At 35.3% G+C, this 18458-nt stretch overlaps 1 protein-coding gene across 3 annotated transcripts in view; it reads left to right on the top strand.

The window, feature by feature from the left end:
* The window catches only part of SLC44A5 (solute carrier family 44 member 5), a 393241-nt gene that overhangs the window by 347448 nt on the left and 27335 nt on the right, over window positions 1-18458 (top strand). For all 3 annotated transcript variants that reach the window (XM_004758176.2, XM_004758174.2, XM_045064731.1), the window contains exons 13-18: window positions 10192-10323; window positions 13713-13812; window positions 15954-16046; window positions 16509-16596; window positions 17298-17560; window positions 18083-18177. In XM_004758176.2, coding sequence (XP_004758233.1) covers window positions 10192-10323; window positions 13713-13812; window positions 15954-16046; window positions 16509-16596; window positions 17298-17560; window positions 18083-18177 — 771 coding nt within the window. The remainder of the gene's footprint in view (window positions 1-10191; window positions 10324-13712; window positions 13813-15953; window positions 16047-16508; window positions 16597-17297; window positions 17561-18082; window positions 18178-18458) is intronic.

Genomic DNA, 18458 nt, shown 5'->3' with positions numbered 1-18458 from the left:
CAAGTTTGAAATCTAGCCAATCACCCAGTCCCCTCAAAAGCAATACAGGTACAGTGTGAACACCAAAAAAGGAACTGAAGTTTCTTCCAAGGAGCAGTGTAGCATTTATGGCAGCTTCTTTCAGAGCGCTAATAAACAGATGGGGCCAATATATGAATGTTTGTGAGGTTTCTATTCAGGAGAAATTTTTCCTGCAATACCATTTGGATTGACAATGCACTTTTATGGTAGCAGACACCAAAAAGAGAAATTTCCTATTATTGTCATCTGAAGAAGAGCTTTACACATATCAATATAAGAATGATGTTGAATCCCCGGGTTGTGTAGTTAACCTAGTTCTAATCCCGGCTCCATAACGGATAACTGAGGAACTTTGGAAATGCTTCCTAATGATTATAAGACCCAGTTTTCTTACCCATAACAGAACAGTAATGGTATATATCTCCATCTCACGAGGTTGTGAGGATTAACTGAGACAATGAATATAAAGCTCTTAGAACAGTATCGGAAAAACAATAAACTCTTAGTATGTTTGTGTTGGTTTATTGTTACTATCCTCCTTGTTATCCTCAATAGGTTTCTAGACAGCTTCAGGTCTCCTCAGGGTTTCCTTATCTGCAGCTACATGTGAAAAGGTTGGGTCAGTCTGGTGGAGGAATGTAAGAACTGCTACCCCTTAATCAAAGACTCCCAAGAAACCTTATTGTATAAAAGTCTTTTGTGTATGTTTTTGCTTGGAGCTCAAAATAAACTCTGCCCTTTACTACTATATAGCCTCGGCATGTGATTCAGTCACTCTTATTGTCATCAAGAAGGGAAAGACAGTAAAGCCTTGTATTGATTTCAGTAACTTGTTGTAGGGGGAGCAAGAAAAATCTGAGATTTGACAAGTTTGACAGTGGAAAGAAGGAGAGAGAGTGTCAATATATCAAAAATACAGGAGAAACAACCAATTTTAGCTCCCTGTTGACTTCCTAGGTAGTTCTAACTCAGCAGTTAATGGTGTGGCAAGTCAGCTTAAAGCCATTCAGTGGGTGGGGAAATGTCCACTTAGACTGAGAAGTGTAACACTGTGACTCACCTTTGCTACTACCTGGGACAACCGATTTTCTCTGTATCTTGGGAAACCAATCATTTCCCAGTAATGGCACCCTATTTCCTAGGGCAAACAACATATGAAAAAGCCAGACTATTTGTGGGCAAGTGCCCTTGAACATCAGTGGAACAATTCTTATTGAACAGAACAGGTTAAGATTTATACAGGAGAGGTCATAGAACAGTGGGGTTAGAGACATGGATTTGGAGTTTGAAAAGGCACAGAGACATGGATTTGGAGTTTGAAAAGTTACAGATTCATTGCACATGAACTGTGTGAACCTCTGCAAGTACATGGTCTAATTAGTAGTTTCTTCAACTATACGATAGGATTCTGTGAATATTTTGAAAAATAATGTACTTAAAGCCCTTTGAAAGAGGCTTAGTACATATTAACTGTTCAGTAGAAAGTCTCAGTTGTAGTTGTTAACACAGGAATGGTTGTTAAGTTTTCTTGAATGCTTGTCTGCATCTATTGAGATTATCATGTGATTTTTATCTTTCATTTCATTAATGTGGTAGATCATATTTATTTATTTATGGATGCTGAACCATCCTTGCATCTCTGGGATAAATCCCATGATGTATGACATTTTTAATATAGTGTTGAATTCAGTTTGCCAATATGTTGTTCAGGATTTGTACATCTATTTTCAATAGAAATATAAATGAAATATTTGTTCATCAGGGGTATTGGCCAGTAGTTCTCTTTTCTTGTGGTTTCCTTGTCTTATTTTTCTATCAGGGTAATGTTGGCCTTGGAAAATGAGTTTGGAAATTTTCTCTCCACTTTTGTTTTTTGGTAGAGCTTGAGGAGGTTGGTGTTAAATCTTCTTTGAATTTTGGTAGACTTCACCAGTGAAGCTATCTAGTCCCGGCCTTTTGTTTGTTGGGAGACTTTTGATTACCAACTCAATTTTCTTAGTAGAAATTGGCCTGCTAGGTATTCAATTTTATCATGATTCAGCCTTGGTAGGCTGTATCTTTCTAGGAATTCATCCATCTCCGTTGTTGAATTTGTTGGCATATAATTGTTCATAGTATAGTTGAACTTTGAATATCATGGATTTGAACTGCATGTGTCCACTTATATGCAGATTTTTTAATAAACTCAGTACTGTAAATGAATTTCCTTTTCCTTATGATTTTCCTAATAATGTTTTCTTTTCTGTAGCTTACTTTATTATGAGAATACCTAATACATATAGCATACTAAGTGTTAGGGGTTAATGTTAACTGTTAATCAGCTGCTTGTGGTATCAGTGAGGCTTCTGGTCAATAGTTGGCTATTAATAGTTAAGATTTTGGGGAGTCAAAATTTACATATGGGTTTTTGAATGCATTGGGGTAGGTACCCCTAACCTTCCTGTTGTTTAAGGATTGACTGGAGTCTCTTATGATCCTTTGTATTTCTGTAGTATCAGTTGTAACCTTTCCTCTTTTCTGATTTTGAGTGCTCTCTTTCTTGGTGAGTCTGGCTAATCACTTGTCCACTTTTCTCATTTTTTCAAAGAACCATCTCTTAGTCTCATTGATCTTTTGTATTGTCTTTTTAGTCTCTGTCTTATTTATTTCTGCTCTAATCTTTGTTATTTCCTTCCTTCTAAATTTGGATTTCATTTGTTCTTTCCTTTAAACCTCAAGGGAGGTATAATGTTAGGTTATTTGAGACTTTTCTTGTTTCTTGAGGTAAAGCTGTGCCCTTAGGAACTACCTTCTTAAACTGCTTTTACTGTGTACCACAAATTTTGGTATATTTCTATTTTCACTTGTCACAAGGTATTATTTTCCTTTTGATTTCTTCTTTAACCTATTGGTTGTTTGGTAATATGTTGTTTAATCTCTACATATTTGTGAATTTTTCAGTTTTCCTCATGTAATTTCTGGTTTCATACCAGTGTGGTCAAAGAAGATACTCAATATAATTTCTATTCTCTTAAATTTACTAAGACTTGTTTTGTGGCCTAACATATGATCTGCCCTTAAAAAGACTTATGTGCGCTTGAGAATAATGTGTATTCTGTTGTTTTTGTTGGGATATTCTATATACATCTATATATTAGACCAGTCCACCTGGTCTAATGTGTTGTTTAAAGACTGATGTTTCCTTACTGATTTTCTGTGTTAGTGGTCTATCCATTTATAATCCTATTTACAGTTGCATCAGAAGAATAAAATAACTAGGAATAAATTTAACAAAGGAGGTAAAAGTCCTATGTATTGAAAACTATAAGACATTAATAAAAAAAGATTGGAGAAGAAACAAAAAATAGAAAGATATTCTATGCTCATGGATTGGGAGAATAAATATTGTTAAAATCTGCAAACTACCCAAAGGATCTACAGATTCAGTGCAATCCCTATCAAAATTCAAATTTCACTTTTAAAATAAGTTGGGAAATAAATAAATTAATTAAATAAGTGGGGCAGATAGTCCTAAAATTTGTATGGAACCGCAAAAAAAAAAAAAAAAAGAAACAGAAAAACACAAACCCACAAAACCAAAAAGCCAAAGCAATCTTGAGAAAGGAGAAAAAAACTGGAGGTATCATATGCCCTATTTCAAACTATATTACAAAGCTATAGTAATTAAAACAGTATAGTATTGGCATAAAAACAGACATATACATCAATGGAACAGCATAGAGAGCCCCCAAATAAACTTACTCATGTATCAATTTATGACAAAGGAGCCAAGATATACAATGGAAAGGACATTCTCTTCAATAAATTGTGTTGGAAAAACTGGACAGGCACACACAAAAGAATAAAATTGGACCACTATCTTACAGCATACACAAAAATTAACTCAAAATGGATTAGATACTTGAATGAAGGACCTGAAACCATAAAACTCCTAGAAGAAAACATAGGCAGTAAGCTCCTTGATACAGGTCTTAGCAATGATTTTTTTGGATCTGACCTAAAAATCATAAGCAATAAAAACAAAGATAAATAAGTGGAACTATGTAATCTACAAAGCTTCTGAACAGCAAAGAAATCCCTCAACCAAATGTAAAGACAAACTATTGGATAAAGAAAATATTTGCAAATCAGATACCTGATAAGGAGCTAATATAAAGAATTCATACAACTTAGTAGCAAAAAAGGTAAAGTTAAAAAAATCAAACAACCCAACTTAAAAATGGGCAGAAAATATGAATAGATATTTTCTCAGAGAAAACCTGAGTATGGCCAACAGTTACATGAAAGGTACTCAACATCAATATTCATCAGGGAAATACAAATCAAAACCATAATATGATAGCACCCCACACCTGTTAGAATGTCTATTATCAAAAAGACAATGATTAAGTGTTAGCAAGGATGTAGAGAAAAATGAACACTTCTGCACAGTTGGTAGGAATATAAATTGGTTCAGCCACTATGGAAAATATTATGGAGGTTCCTTAAGAAATTAAAAACAGAGGGGCACCTGGGTAGCTCCATTGGTTAAATGTCTGCCTTCAGCTCAGGTGATGATCCTAGAGTCCTGGGATCGAGCCCTTCATCGGGTTTGCTGCTCAATGGAGACCCTACTTCTCCCTCCCCATCTGCTACTCCCTTTGCTTGTACTCTCTCCCTGTGTGTGTGTGTGTGAAATAAGTGAATAAAATCTTTAAGAAAAATTAAAAATAGAAATACCATCTGATTCAACAAGTCCACTTTTGGATGTTTACCTGAAGAAAATGAAAACACTAGCTTGAAAAGATATATGAACCCCCATGTTCATTACAACATTATATACAATAGCCAAGATACGGAAACAGCCATCAGGGAATGAATGGATAAAGAAATTGATTTTAAAAATGGATTTAAAAAGAATGAAACCTTGCCACTTCTAACAACATGAATCCATAGAGTATTATGCTAACTGAAGTAAGTCAGATAAAGAAAAATACCATATGATTTTACTTACATGTGGAATCTAAAAAACAAACAAGCACAGAAACAGACCCATAAATATAGAGAACAAATTGGTGGTTGCCAGAGGGGTGGGGAGTGGGGAGTGAGATAAATGAAAGAGATTAAGAGTTACAACAAGTCATGGGGATGCAAAGTACAGCATAGGAAAAATAGTCAATAATATTAAAATAGCTTTATATGATGACAGATGGTAACTATACTTTTTCTAGTGAGTGTTTTGTAATATATAAAATTGTCAAATCACTGTTATACTAATATATTGTATGTCAACTATATTGAAATTAAAAATTAAGAATATAAAATTAAAAAAAAAACAAGCTTGTAGGTACAAGAACAGATGAGTAGTTGCCAGAGGCAGGAGGTGGGGGGATGGGGGTGGAAGAAATTGGTGAAATGGGTATAAATTTTTTTTAAATCATTAACAGAAAGCTGCAGTTGCCATATTAACCAGACAAAACAGGTTTAAAAATAAAAAGCATTATTAGAGATAGAAGGGATTTAATTTGCTTAAAAGATATACCAAACATTTAAAGAAGAATTAATACCTATTTTCTTGAAATTGTCCCAAAAAATAGAAATGGAAGGAAAATTTCCAAACTCATTTTATGAGGCCAACATTACCTTGATCCTAAAACCAGACAAAGACCCCATCAAAAAGTTGTATACTATGAAGAGTTTGATCAAGAAATGATGCTATACTTTGTCAAATGCTTTTTCAGCATCTATCGAGAGTATCATATGGTTCTTGTTCTTTCTTTTATTAATGTATTGTATCACATTAATTATGTGATTGATTATGATTAATTGATTATGTGATTATGTGATTGATTGATTTGCAGATGTTGCACCAACCTTGCAGCCCAGGAATAAATCCCCCTTGGTTGTGGTGAATAATCCTTTTAATGTGTTGTTGGATCCTATTGGCTAGTATTTTGGTGAGAATTTTTGCATCTCTGTTCATCAAGGATATTGGTCTGTAATTCTCCTTTTTGATGGGGTCTTTGCTTTGGGGATCAAAGTAATGCTGGCCTTATAAAATGAGTTAGGAAGTTTTCCTTCCATTTCTATTTTTTGGAACAATTTCAGTAGATTAGGTATTAATTCTTCTTAAATGTTTGGTAGAACTCCCCTGTGAAGCTGTCTGGCCTTGGGCTCTTGTTTGTTGGGAGAGTTTTGAGGACTGCTTCAATCTACTTACTATTAGGTTTTCTATGTCTTCCTGGTTCAGTTTTGGTTTATATGTCTCTAGGAATGCATCCATTTCTTCCAGATTGTCAAATGCAGAGGCCTTAACCCACTGAGCCACCCAGGCACTCCTGATTTTATTATTAATTGGTTTATATAACTGACTGCTCCCATGTTAGGGGTATAGATACTTAAAATTGTTAGATCTTCTTATTGGACAGACCCTTTAAGTATGATATAGTGTCCTTCCTCATCTCTTATTACAGTCTTTGGCTTAAAATCCAATTTACCTGATATAAGGATTGCCACCGCAGCTTTCTTTTGATGTCCATTAGCATGGTAAGTTGTTTTACATCCCCTCACTTTAAATCTGGAGGTGTCTTTGGGTCTAAAATGAGTTTCTTGTAGATAGCATATTAATGGGTTTGGGTTTTTATCCATTCTAATACCCTGTGTCTTTTGACTGGGGCATTTAGCCCATTTACATTCAGTGTAACAACTGAAAGATATGAATTTAGTGCCATTCTGTTGTCTGTAAGGTAAGTGTTTATATTTTCTCTGTTCCTTTCTGGTCCATTACTTTTTGTCTATCTCTTTGCTTAGAGGACCTCTTTCAATATTTCCTGTAGGGCTGATTTGGTATTGGCAAGTTTTTTCAGTCTTTCTTTGTCTTGGAAGCTTTTTATCTCTCCTATTTTCAGTGATAGCCCAGGTGGATGTAGTATTCTTGGCTGCATATTTTTCTCATTTAGTACTCTGAATATTTCATGCCAGTCCTTTCTAGTCTGCCAGGTCTCTGTAGATAGGTCTGCTGCCAATCTAATATTTCTACCATTGTATGTTACAGACCTCTTATCCCAAGCTGCTTTCAGAATCTTCTCTTTGTCACTGAGACTTGTAAGTTTTACTATTAGATGAAAGGGTGTGGACTTATTTTTATTGATTTTGAGGGGCATTCTCTGTGCATCCTGGATTTTGATGCTTGCTCTCTTCACCATATTAGGGAAATTCTCTGCTATAATTTGCTCCAATATACCTCTGCCCCTCTCTCCCTTCTTCTTCTGGGATCCCAATTATTCTAATAGCGTTTCATCTCATGGTATCACTTATCTCTCAAATTCTCCCCTCATGGTTCAGTAGTTGTTTCTCTTTTTCTTAGCTTCTTTATTCTCCATCATTTGGTCTTCTGTATCACTAATTCTCTCTTCTGCCTCATTTATCCTAGCAGTAGCATTTATCCATTTGTTATTGCACCTCCTTAATAGCTTTTTAATTGACACTTGGTTAGATTTTAGTTAATTTCTCCAGAAAGGGATGTTATTTCTCCAGAAAGGGATTATCTAATATCTGTCATGCATTTTTTCAAGCCCAGCTAGCACCTTGATAATCATCACGTGGAACTCTAGATCTGACATCTTACTAATGCCCATATTGATGGGGTCCCAAGCTGTTTGTACTGCCTCTTATTCTTTTTTTTTTTTTGAGGTGAATTTTTCTGCCTCATCTTTTTATCCAGATAAGAATAGATGAATTAAAGAACAAAATACTAAAAGGGTAGCAATGACCCCAGAAAAATATACACTAACCAAATCAGAAGAGACCTGAAACCTTTGGTGGGGAGGGCGGAGAAGAAAGGTGAAAAAATATATATGTATATGTGTATATACATACATACATACATACACACACACACACACACACACGTCCGTATATATATTAGATTGGTGAATAGAACAGAGCCACACACGTGATTTGGGGTGTACTTTGGTCTATTAGAAGAAACTGCCTCCCAAAATTTTAAAGAACGAAAAACTTACATATATACAAAAATAAGGGTAAGCACGATGAAGGGATGGAATATGACTGTAAAGATGAAACTTTAAAAAGATTCTCAAAAAGGAATTGAAAAGAAGTGGGTTGAAAAAAGAAAAAAAAAAAAAGAGGAAAGAATGTGATCAGGCTGGACACTAGAACAAAGCCATACATTAGATTTAGCGTATATTTTGAACTGTTAGAAGAAACTATCTCCCAAAATTTTAAAGAAAGAAAAACCTATATGTATTCAAAAAACAAGGCTAAATACAATAAAGGGATTGAATATGACTATAACAATGAAAATTTAAAAAGATTTTTAAAAAGGTATTGATAAGATAAAGTAGTTAAAAAAAAGGAAAGAAGAATAATTTTTAAAAATAGAATTAAAAAATTTTAAAAAATTTAGCTTTGAAAAACTAAAGAATCATGGGGAAAAAATTCCAAGTGAATTTTAAAATGAATTCTATGTGTTGCATTCCCCTAGCTCTGGAGTTCCACAGTTCTCATTGATTTGTGAACTTGGTCTTTGCTGGGTGTTCTTGTTGATCTTCTGGGGGAGGGGCCTGTTGCAGTGATTCTCAAATGTCTTTGCCTGTGGCAGAATTGCACCACGCTTGTCAGGAGCCAGGCTAAGTACTCTGCTTGGGTTCACTCTTGGGAGCTTTTATTCCCTGAACACTTTCAGAATAGCTTAAGAGGACAGGAATGAAAATGGCGGCCTCCCATCTCCGGCCCCAGAGCAGCCAAGAGCTCAGGGCCTCACAGTTCAGTGTGCCCTCAGAGAAAATCAGTCAGTTAGTCCTGTCCCCCGGTGTCTGACTGCACTCTATGCTTACCTGGCCTGTGACTGAGGCCTTTGAGCGTTTTGTATCTCTGGTGCATGGCCCACTTTGGAGTCTCCAAACCCAGCAGATTCCTGCAGCATGCTCCTGCACTGCTCTCCCAGAGGAAGGAGGGTGGCTCCCCAGATCTGCCACTTGTGGGGTCCCTGCTTGAGGAGCAGTGGTCCTATTATGCCTCGGATCACAGTTTAAGGTAACTCCAAGCTGAGAGCATACTTCTTGGCTCTGTCTGCAGCCGGCTTCCCTGCTCTGATACCTGGGACTCTCAGACACCCCTGGTCTTTTTGTGACCCCCACAGGTCCTGAGAGCACACTGTCCCACCCCCTGCTTAGCCTCTGAAACAACGTCCTTCAGTGTAGCAGACTTCTAAAAGTTCTGATTTTGTGCTCTGCTGCTCTACCACTTGCCAGGAGCTGGCCCCTCCCCCTTTGGTATATCGTCTTATATGTCACCTCGGATTCACTTCTCTGCACAGCCTACCTTCCAGAAAGTGGTCACTTTTCTGTTCCTAGAATTGCTACTCTTCTTCTCTTCAATCCCCTGTTGAGTTTGTAGGTGTTCAGAATGGTTTGGTAACTATCCAGCTGAACCCCTGGGATCTGATGATATTAGGTCTCCTACTCCCCTGCCATCTTGCTCTTCCCTCCAAAAATATTTTTTGAACTCTAAAGTATTTTTTCAACTTAATGATTTTTACAAATTTGCTTCTTAAATTGATTGTATATCTATGTGCTTCAAATTTCAAAAGGTATAAATTCTATACAGTGAAATATCCTTCTTGTTCTATTCCTTGGTTGTTAAGTTTCCTTCCCTGGAGGTAAAAAAATACACTGCTGTGTATCCTTCTAGAGATACTCTACATGTATATAAGTAAATATATGTAAAGATTATTCTTGTTATGTGAATTATAGCATACTTTTATGTCATTTTGTACCTTGCTTTTTTCACTTATCAAAATAACTTAGTGATCATTGAGTATCAGTGTACTTTCTCTTATTTATATGAAAAGCTAGTATTGTACAGTACACACATACCATAATTTATTTAGCCAGTCCCTGTTGATGGACATTGAGGTTGTTTCTAGTCAAAAGGACATTTAAAGCCAGAAGTCACTGTAATCAGCCAGGTAAATACTGATAACATTTATTTTGAATATAGAATATACAGTTAGAATATTAGAGCCATATACAATGTTTACTTTGTAAATTTGAATCTTGCCTTTGTAGAATGACCAGCTATTCGATTTCACATAGATATGTATAAGTGTGTAGCTTACATTTCAGGAAATGGAATTTTATATTAGTCTGTTTTTCTTTTCTTTTCAAGGAATATGGTACTGTTACCAGGAATATAGCAATCTTCAGGGACGGCCAAATTCTCACTTAAGTATATATGACATCGGGATTCAGACTGATATAAGCATGTACTTCCAACTGAAACAAACGTGGTTCGCATTTAGTGAGTGGATTTTAAAAAACTAATTTTGTTAAAGTAATAATAATGAAAGAGAATCTTTGTCTAAAGGAAATCTTGGGTTGGTGTAACCTGTTAGATATACTTATCACCATGTCATTAAAGTAAATGTGTCTGTAATCTTTATAGCTAGAGTAAATGGCAAAGTCATTTAGGGGAATTTATTATATCGCCTAAGAAAATAGTACTTTACAATGATGTCATGCTGTTTGCTTTCACCTTAGAATGGTTTGGATGTGGATATTTATAGCCTTTAACTTGATACCCAAGAAAGGTGTTTTAAAAGGAAAAAAAATGTTTGATTTTTTAAACTTGTTTTAAAAACAGAAAAAGACCAATTTTTTCACAAGACTTTTAAACTATTACAGGAATTGAAATAATGAGTAATTTATATTTTTGAAGTGTTTATTCAAACTATTGAATTAGTTAAGGGTAATATTAACAAAAATTTTAAAGCAAGATAATTTCAGAGAGCTTTAATTTATTTATATTTATATTTACATTTATTTATATAGCTTTAACTTGTTCCTAAAATGGCTCTAGTATAATATTCCTCCAATTTCATGTTCTTTAATCAAGATTTAAAATAATCTCTAATTACATGTTGCTTTAAAAAAAGAATTCTTCATATTGTTTAAGTTAGAGAGCCAAACAAAGCACTTCAAGGAGGCCTGGTAAGAAGCCCAGAGATTGCCTCAGAGTTGACCAGTATTTTGATGGGAGGCATCACGGGTCCACGTATGGGTCTCATCTCCATAAATGTGAAAACTTGGTTTTGACACTTCCCCTAGAAGTCTTCAGGCTTTCAAGGACAGGCTCATGTTATGTAACTAGTGTGCCATTTTAGTTGTTTCTATACTAGGATACCCATCCTGACCAGAATGCAGACCTAGTCCATCTAGGACACTGCTTTCCTGGAATCAAGGCATGTGAGGAACAAAATTAATAATGAGTAGCCTTTTTAGCAAAGGTTTTTGCTTTGAGAGATTTTATTCTATAGGTTCCTGGCAAGCTTGATGACCTAGCCTTGCACAGAAGCCCCCCACCAGATTCCTTTTGTCTGCCACATTGAGTTTTTCTCTTTCCCTTGGGCAGTGTTGGATCAAAATGCCACATCTTTGTTCCTTGGCTTCCCACTTCAGTTCACGTGCAGATTAGTTCCTTTATTTAACAATTTTTTTTCCAAATATATTGCAGAAAGATTATTTCATTTGTAGCCATTTCTTTTTAATTATAAAGAGCAGGCATCTTAGGACTCATATCCTCACCATTTTCCCTGAATTTGAGTGATTCCGTACGTTCTCAGCAATTCGCTTGTCAAGAGATGATGAATCTCATTCATTATGTATTGAAACCTCTAGTTTTATTCTCAGGTGGCTCTTAATTACAGGTTCTGTAGTCATTCCACTGTTGTTTCTTAAGGGATTTCAACACAAAAATTATTAGCATGATGAGAATCTGCCATTGGAGGAGTTAAGATGTCCTTTGAGGAAAATATAGAGTTTGCTTTTATTTTTAAGTCTGGCAATACCAGTCTTTCCTCAAATCAGTCGCCACTTTCACAACCCATTTACTGGACATTGATTGATTACATACTCTGGGATTGGACAAAATTCTAGGTATCAGAGAGAAGGGCATAATGTAAAACTATACTCTTTGATGGAAACGCTGAAAATAAGCAGAATTACACATATAAAAACTATCATTTTTATGAGTCTCATGTGTTAGGAGATGGTTCTATTCTCATTTCTGCTATGAGTTTTCTCAGTCTCCTCTTCAGAAGAGTTAGAGTTATACCAGCTTTTCAAGAGGGTCTCAGAAAATAGATTTCAAACACAAGAAAGGGATATAATACATAAATTCAAAAGACAATAAAATTTCTCTAATTGTTTTGGATATGCGATTTTGTATAAGCTTCATATGCAATGTTGTTCACCAATGCAATTTCAGAATATAAAATGATTCTGGGTATATCTCGTATTCTCAGGTTTGTCTGAAGATAACAATTTTAGCTTACTATGGCCATACCCCATAATTTTGGACTCAGTTTATTTATTTTAAGAGAATCAAATATGCATGACAACATATATAATTTAACTAAAAGGAGACATGTGCTTGGTGACATCAGAATCTTAGTGGTGTAACAATTGAATGAAATAATGAGTGCCTATCACTCAAAGTGCTCAGACATGAGCAGAATTACTGTCTACCAAAGGATGTAATAGAGCAGATTCTTTTGCAGGTGGGGCTTTAAATTTCCATTAAGTTTCTTCTATAATTTCAGAGTCTATGATTAGCAGTGCTATATTTCCTTAATTTTAAGATCCAGACTTTTCACTTTAAAACATCTGAAGTCAGGATGCATCTTATAATCAATGAAAAGATGAAAAATGAAAAATAAAATCCTTTCCTGAAAAGTTATTACTTAATTAAAGATGTGTCTTAAAATTGAGAAAGTATAGTGATTATGACCATTTGGCTTAAAGTAAAAAGAAACTAATTGAGGGTAGCCAAAAAGAAAAGAAAATTGGAACAAGCTGGGGTCAAGGGATTGGTACTTATTATAAGAATATGGAAGTAGCTCATCGAAGTAAAACAAAACAAAACAAAACAAAACCAGAAAAACAGTTGTACTTTCAAGTGTACTTGGATCCAGCAAACAGAAAGCCAAAAGAACTCAAGATTGCCTCTCTGCTGTGTTTCTTTAACACACATACACTTTATTCTTTCTTTGCAAATACACTTATTTCACATAAAGGTGACACTGTTCATTAAGTTTGTATAAATCGAAGTTCAAGAGGTCCATAACCTTCAATTCAAAACTGAAGTAGATTCCCTTAATTGTAATCCTGAGACTTTTATTAGAGACTTTTATTGAGTTTACATCCTGAGTCCATCAATGGTAACCATGATGGGTAGAGTCACAAAATAAAAATGCGGCAGCCAAGAGCCTGCCCTGTCAGTCAGCAAGGTCAGTTAATGAAGAGGCATTGTGAACGGGGTGGGCAATTCAAAAAGTTTCTCCTGTAATGACTCTCTTACTCAATGAAATGAAAGTGAAAACATCTGAAATAGAGCTGCCTGTAGCAGTCCTTCCTTCTCTCATTTCTACAAATGGTGTGAAATATTTCTATAGATAAAATGGAGCCTGACCAGTTGAGTTGCTTAAACTCTAGCTAGATGTTTTAATCTAGATTTCTTGGAGGTTTTGAAAGTGAATTTCTATTAGCATTTTGGGAGATGTAGCACTGCTTAAATTAGAGTGTCAGAATTGGGAGAAAAGTCATGAAACTCAGTCCTGACTTTTGCAGAGAAGTTTGTTTTGGGGGTTGATTTGAATCACACTGATTTTTTTTTTTTTTTCCTGTTTAAAGTGATAATACTCTGCCTTCTTGAAGTGTTTATCATCCTCATGCTGATCTTCCTCAGGGGACGAATCTGCATCTCCATTGCCCTGCTGAAGGAAGGGAGCAAGTAAGGCCCTGATGGAGAAACTCACAGAACTTTTATCTGTCATTCAAATCAGTCACTGCCTATTGTGTAGATGCCCCCAGATGACTTCCCCTTTAAGACTTGTTGAAGAAATCTGCTTGCCATTCAAGAAGACTGAAGTTCAGACTTTGCCACTTATTAGAAAGGTCATTCTAACAAATCCTTCAGTATCTCCACACCTCAATTATCATAGGATGAACTAAGGCTCAAACCTGTGTAGTATAGGTATTAGCACTTTTTGAACGCATTAGAATAATGTGTGAAAGTATGATAAAGTGCTGTATAATGGTAACTTGTATTATATATTGTATTATTCCCCTGCTGAATCATATGTTAATATTGATGATTGAGATCATTTGCCATACATCACCATAATTCTATGAAGTTAATTATGTGCTATTACTATTTCTATGTGAATGACAAAATTTGCTTATAGAGGGAATAATTGATCCTAGGAGCACCAGACTATACATTTTGTATCTATAGCTCTTAATTCAGAACACTTTATACCTGGGGCCTTTTTTGTTAAAAAATGCTGTAAAATAAACACCAAAATTCATGCTGGAAGATAATGATCCCTACAGGTTCTAAACTATTCCAAAGGTCACTTGACGGTAATACTTTAAACCTTTGAATAATGCATGGAAGAAACAAAAAGCATTACTATCAAGCCAACAGACCATGCATTCTATTTAGAATGATGAAAATCTAAATTATTAGTGACCAAAGCCAAAATTATTTTAAATAGTCTGTAAGATTATTTTAACAAAATAATCATCTATAATTGTAATAATCATCTATATATTATATAGATGACTAAAATAGTCATCTGTAATTGTAATAGTGCCACTGGAATCTAATGGTTTAAATAGTTAATAAGCAGTTTAAATTCTCTCTCCTTTTCATAACTGAAACCCTATCATTAGCCCCTGAAAACTCTGATTTGCTGAGTTTATTTTTTAAATAAAATGATACTGTACAATTTACTATAACTTGCCCCATTGTTATGTGTGTGTGTGTGTGTGTGTGTGTGTGTGTGTGTGTAAGGACCAATACAACTGTGACAACTTAATCTTTTTCAAGAGAAAGTAAGAGCTGTAATAAATTGGTGTGAGAATACAGGGTAGACACAGAGATGCTCAGTTTCACTTAATTAGCAAAATCTGGATGAAGGAGGGAACTTAGCTCAAATAGTGAGGTGAACGAGGTAACGGATGCAAAAGGCATCTAAACTATGCCAGTGCATTACATTAGAGCTGGAAATAGTTTCATCATCGGTCTTGGTGGTTATATCAAACAGTATTGGGCTTCCAGTGTCATATGCTGAAAAGACCATTCAAAAGTAGGAACAGGGGAACTAGGATGGTGAACATTTCAGACACCACAACTTATGAGGAAATATTAAAGGAATGATTATATTGGAGTATAAAAGAATAAGGAGTTCCATGAAAGGGAGCTATATGGAAAAGTGATAATTTCTTCTCTTAAAGGTAGTGGATATGAGTAGCAGGCTAGCAGATAAGGAAGAACTTTCTAATATTTTGGTTGTTGTTAAGCACTGTTATATAAAAGTAAGTTTTTATCACTCCATATGATCACCAAAAACTAATAAACATTTAAAAGATAGTACAGTCCCTTCTATTCTTCCTGAATTAGGAAGGGATTCTCACATTTGATCAGATGATCTCAAGGTCTTCTCCAATTTTGAGAGTCTAAGAATCTTAACAAAAGGAAGAACTATGATTATAATATATCAAATCTTTATGAGTCATACAGAAATAACCAAAGAAGAGAAGATTTAGGGTATCAGATCTTTGAGTCATACAGAAACCTGGGGGAAGTTTGGGGAACTTTTGACAAGAATCAAATATGAACAATAAAAAAGGCTTCTAATTACTAAAAACAAATAAATAATATTTAAGTAAAATTTAAAAGCCAATCAAAAAATTTAAAAATGTTTAAGAAAATGCCAGAATGATCAGCAAAAAAGAGTCAATGGTTATTACCATCATTCTTAAATGGATTCAGTTTAAAGCTTATTTCTAATTTTAACAGGTAAAGATTTAATTGAGAAATTATATCTCTGAATTATTTTTAATTTCAACTATTTTGCTTTATTTCAGAGCCATTGGATACCTCCCTACTACATTAATTTATCCAGTTTTAACTTTCATTTTCCTCTTTATCTGTATTGCCTACTGGGCAGTGACAGCAATGTATCCTTTGGTAACTGACATTTTTAAACCTCACGTCCACACTACTATTCACACTATTACTATTGTTTCCAGTGCTTTCCATCCTTGGAAGACTAGAAACATCATAAACGTTTTTCATTTGTCTGTTTTTTTACTAAGCTCTAAAAAATCTTTGTCTACTTATTGAATTTCCCTCCCCCCACAGATAGGTCATGTGGTAGATTTTGTTTTGGCTTCACATATGGTGCTTCTTCTTGGCAGTAACCTAAGGAAATTCCTTTGTATTTGAGTATGAGGGGGCCACTCAGTGTAGCTGAGCCATGTTATATTATTCCAGGTCTGAAAAAAATGTATGAATTATTAAAAGATTAGAAGTTTTTTGAAGTTAATCTCTCTGCAGACTTTTGAGGTTTTTGCATTATTTTCTTGTCCATCTACTTTCCTTCTACCAGCCGGTAGTTTTTTCTTAATAGGTTAACCCAGTTACTTAGCTACATCAGGGGTACCTATATACAAAGTCATATCCCCAGAAAGGACATGTGAACATGAAAATACAACCTGTGACCCAGAGGTAAGTCAAAGAAACTCTCTCTTTTTTACTTACTTCAGTATAGCGCTCTACTACATTTCACCTAGCGGTTGTAAAAACAATGCAGAAATAGAGAACTTGATGGGAATCACTATTAAGGGCAGGTGGATCAGGTGTTAGCAGGAGAGCACTGAAATGATAGGCAGAATAGAGGAAAAGCACTATTATTTCCTGAGACCCTGGAAGAGGCAGGAATGGTTAACAACAACATTAATAAATGTGAAATTTTAGTGGGTGCGGAGTGGTAAACGTATGACAGAAAATGAAATACTTTACAGTGCTCATTAAGGAATAATATAAAATGATGGGATAGAAAATAGGAGCAACAGAGGTGTCTGGGTGGCTCTGTCATTAAACATCTGCCTTTGGCTCAGGTCACGATTTCAGGGTTCTGGGATTGAGTCTCTTGTTGGGCTCCCTGCCCAGCGGGGAGTCTGCTTCTCCCTTTCCCTCTGCCCATCCTCCCACTTGTGCTCCTGCTGTTTCTCGTGCTCACTCAGTCTCACATCTTTAAAAAAATCTATATATTCAAAAAAAGAAAATAGGACTAACAGTGGAAGTTAATGGGAAAAGAGTAGGACAGGCAATTGAGGGTTACGAAAGAAGAGAAGGCAGGGAAGGTGTTATTTTGGAATGGCATTTCATACTATCTTATCTGTATTTTTTTTTTTTTCTGAGTACAGATTTTTAATACAACTGAAATTGCCAAAGCTTGCCCTGGGGCTCAGTGTAACTTTGCTTTCTATGGTGGAAAGAGCCTGTACCATCAGTATGTCCCTACCTTCCAGATATTCAATCTATTTGTCTTTCTCTGGCTTATAAACTTTGTCATTGCACTGGGTCAGTGTGCCCTTGCTGGTGCCTTTGCTTCTTATTACTGGGCCTTGAAAAAACCTGATGACATCCCACCATATCCACTTTTTACTGCATTTGGGCGAGCCATACGGTAAGTTCCACATTCAATCCTACATCTATCATCCCAGTTATGTTTAGGGTGCTTAAAATTCAGTCTTAGGCTTATATAATTCAACTGGCAAAATACAAATGAGGTCAAAGTTATGATTTAAGATGCATGGATGTCCATTGCTTATGTCTGATTTTATAGCCATAGTTTTACAATCCCTACCCAGGCCAACTTCCTTCTAAAAGCCGTAAGTTGCTGAAGACAAATAGTAGGGGAGGGCACCAAAATAAAAATTAAGAATTAACTGGGCTCTATCTCTCCATTGCTTAGCCCAAACATTGTATTTTATGATGACAGGCTATTGGTATTTTTATAGACATGTATCATCATAGACGTGTATCATTTAAAATCCTCTAAGGAGACCTTTATCAACCTGAATAAGAAAGTGTGATAAACCCTTTCTTATCCTTCTGCAGATCCTTTTTACCTATTAAAATTATTTAGCATCCTATTAGCTAGTAATGAAGATATTTTAACTTTGATTCTTATTTTATCTTTTCTCAGTTATCACACAGGATCCCTAGCATTTGGATCTTTAATCCTTGCATTAGTTCAAATGTTTAAATTCATCCTAGAATACTTGGACCGCCGTCTGAAAGGTAAGACTCTAGAATTCATCTTTTCTCAGACTTCCTGACTTTTGTAAAAATAATGGTTTGGGGCAAGGATTTAGGGGAAATATTATGACTACAAGTTGGACTAGGGAATAAGGATGGAAGTAGTCAGATTGGGGATATGTTTGGAAGGAAAAGCCAACAGGACTTGCTGAGAGATAAAATATGGGACAGGAGAGGATGTGAAGAGAAGCAGAGTAAAGAAAAAAGACAAAAAGTGTGTGATGCCATTTATGAAGATGTAGAAACCAGGTAAAGCAAATTTC

This window comes from Mustela putorius, unplaced genomic scaffold (genome assembly GCF_011764305.1).
Source record: "Mustela putorius furo isolate JIRA1106 unplaced genomic scaffold, ASM1176430v1.1 tig00003853_pilon_pilon_pilon, whole genome shotgun sequence".
NCBI lineage: Eukaryota > Metazoa > Chordata > Mammalia > Carnivora > Mustelidae > Mustela > Mustela putorius.
Note: the sequence above shows the minus strand (reverse complement) of the source record. Positions and strands in the feature narration are given on the sequence as shown.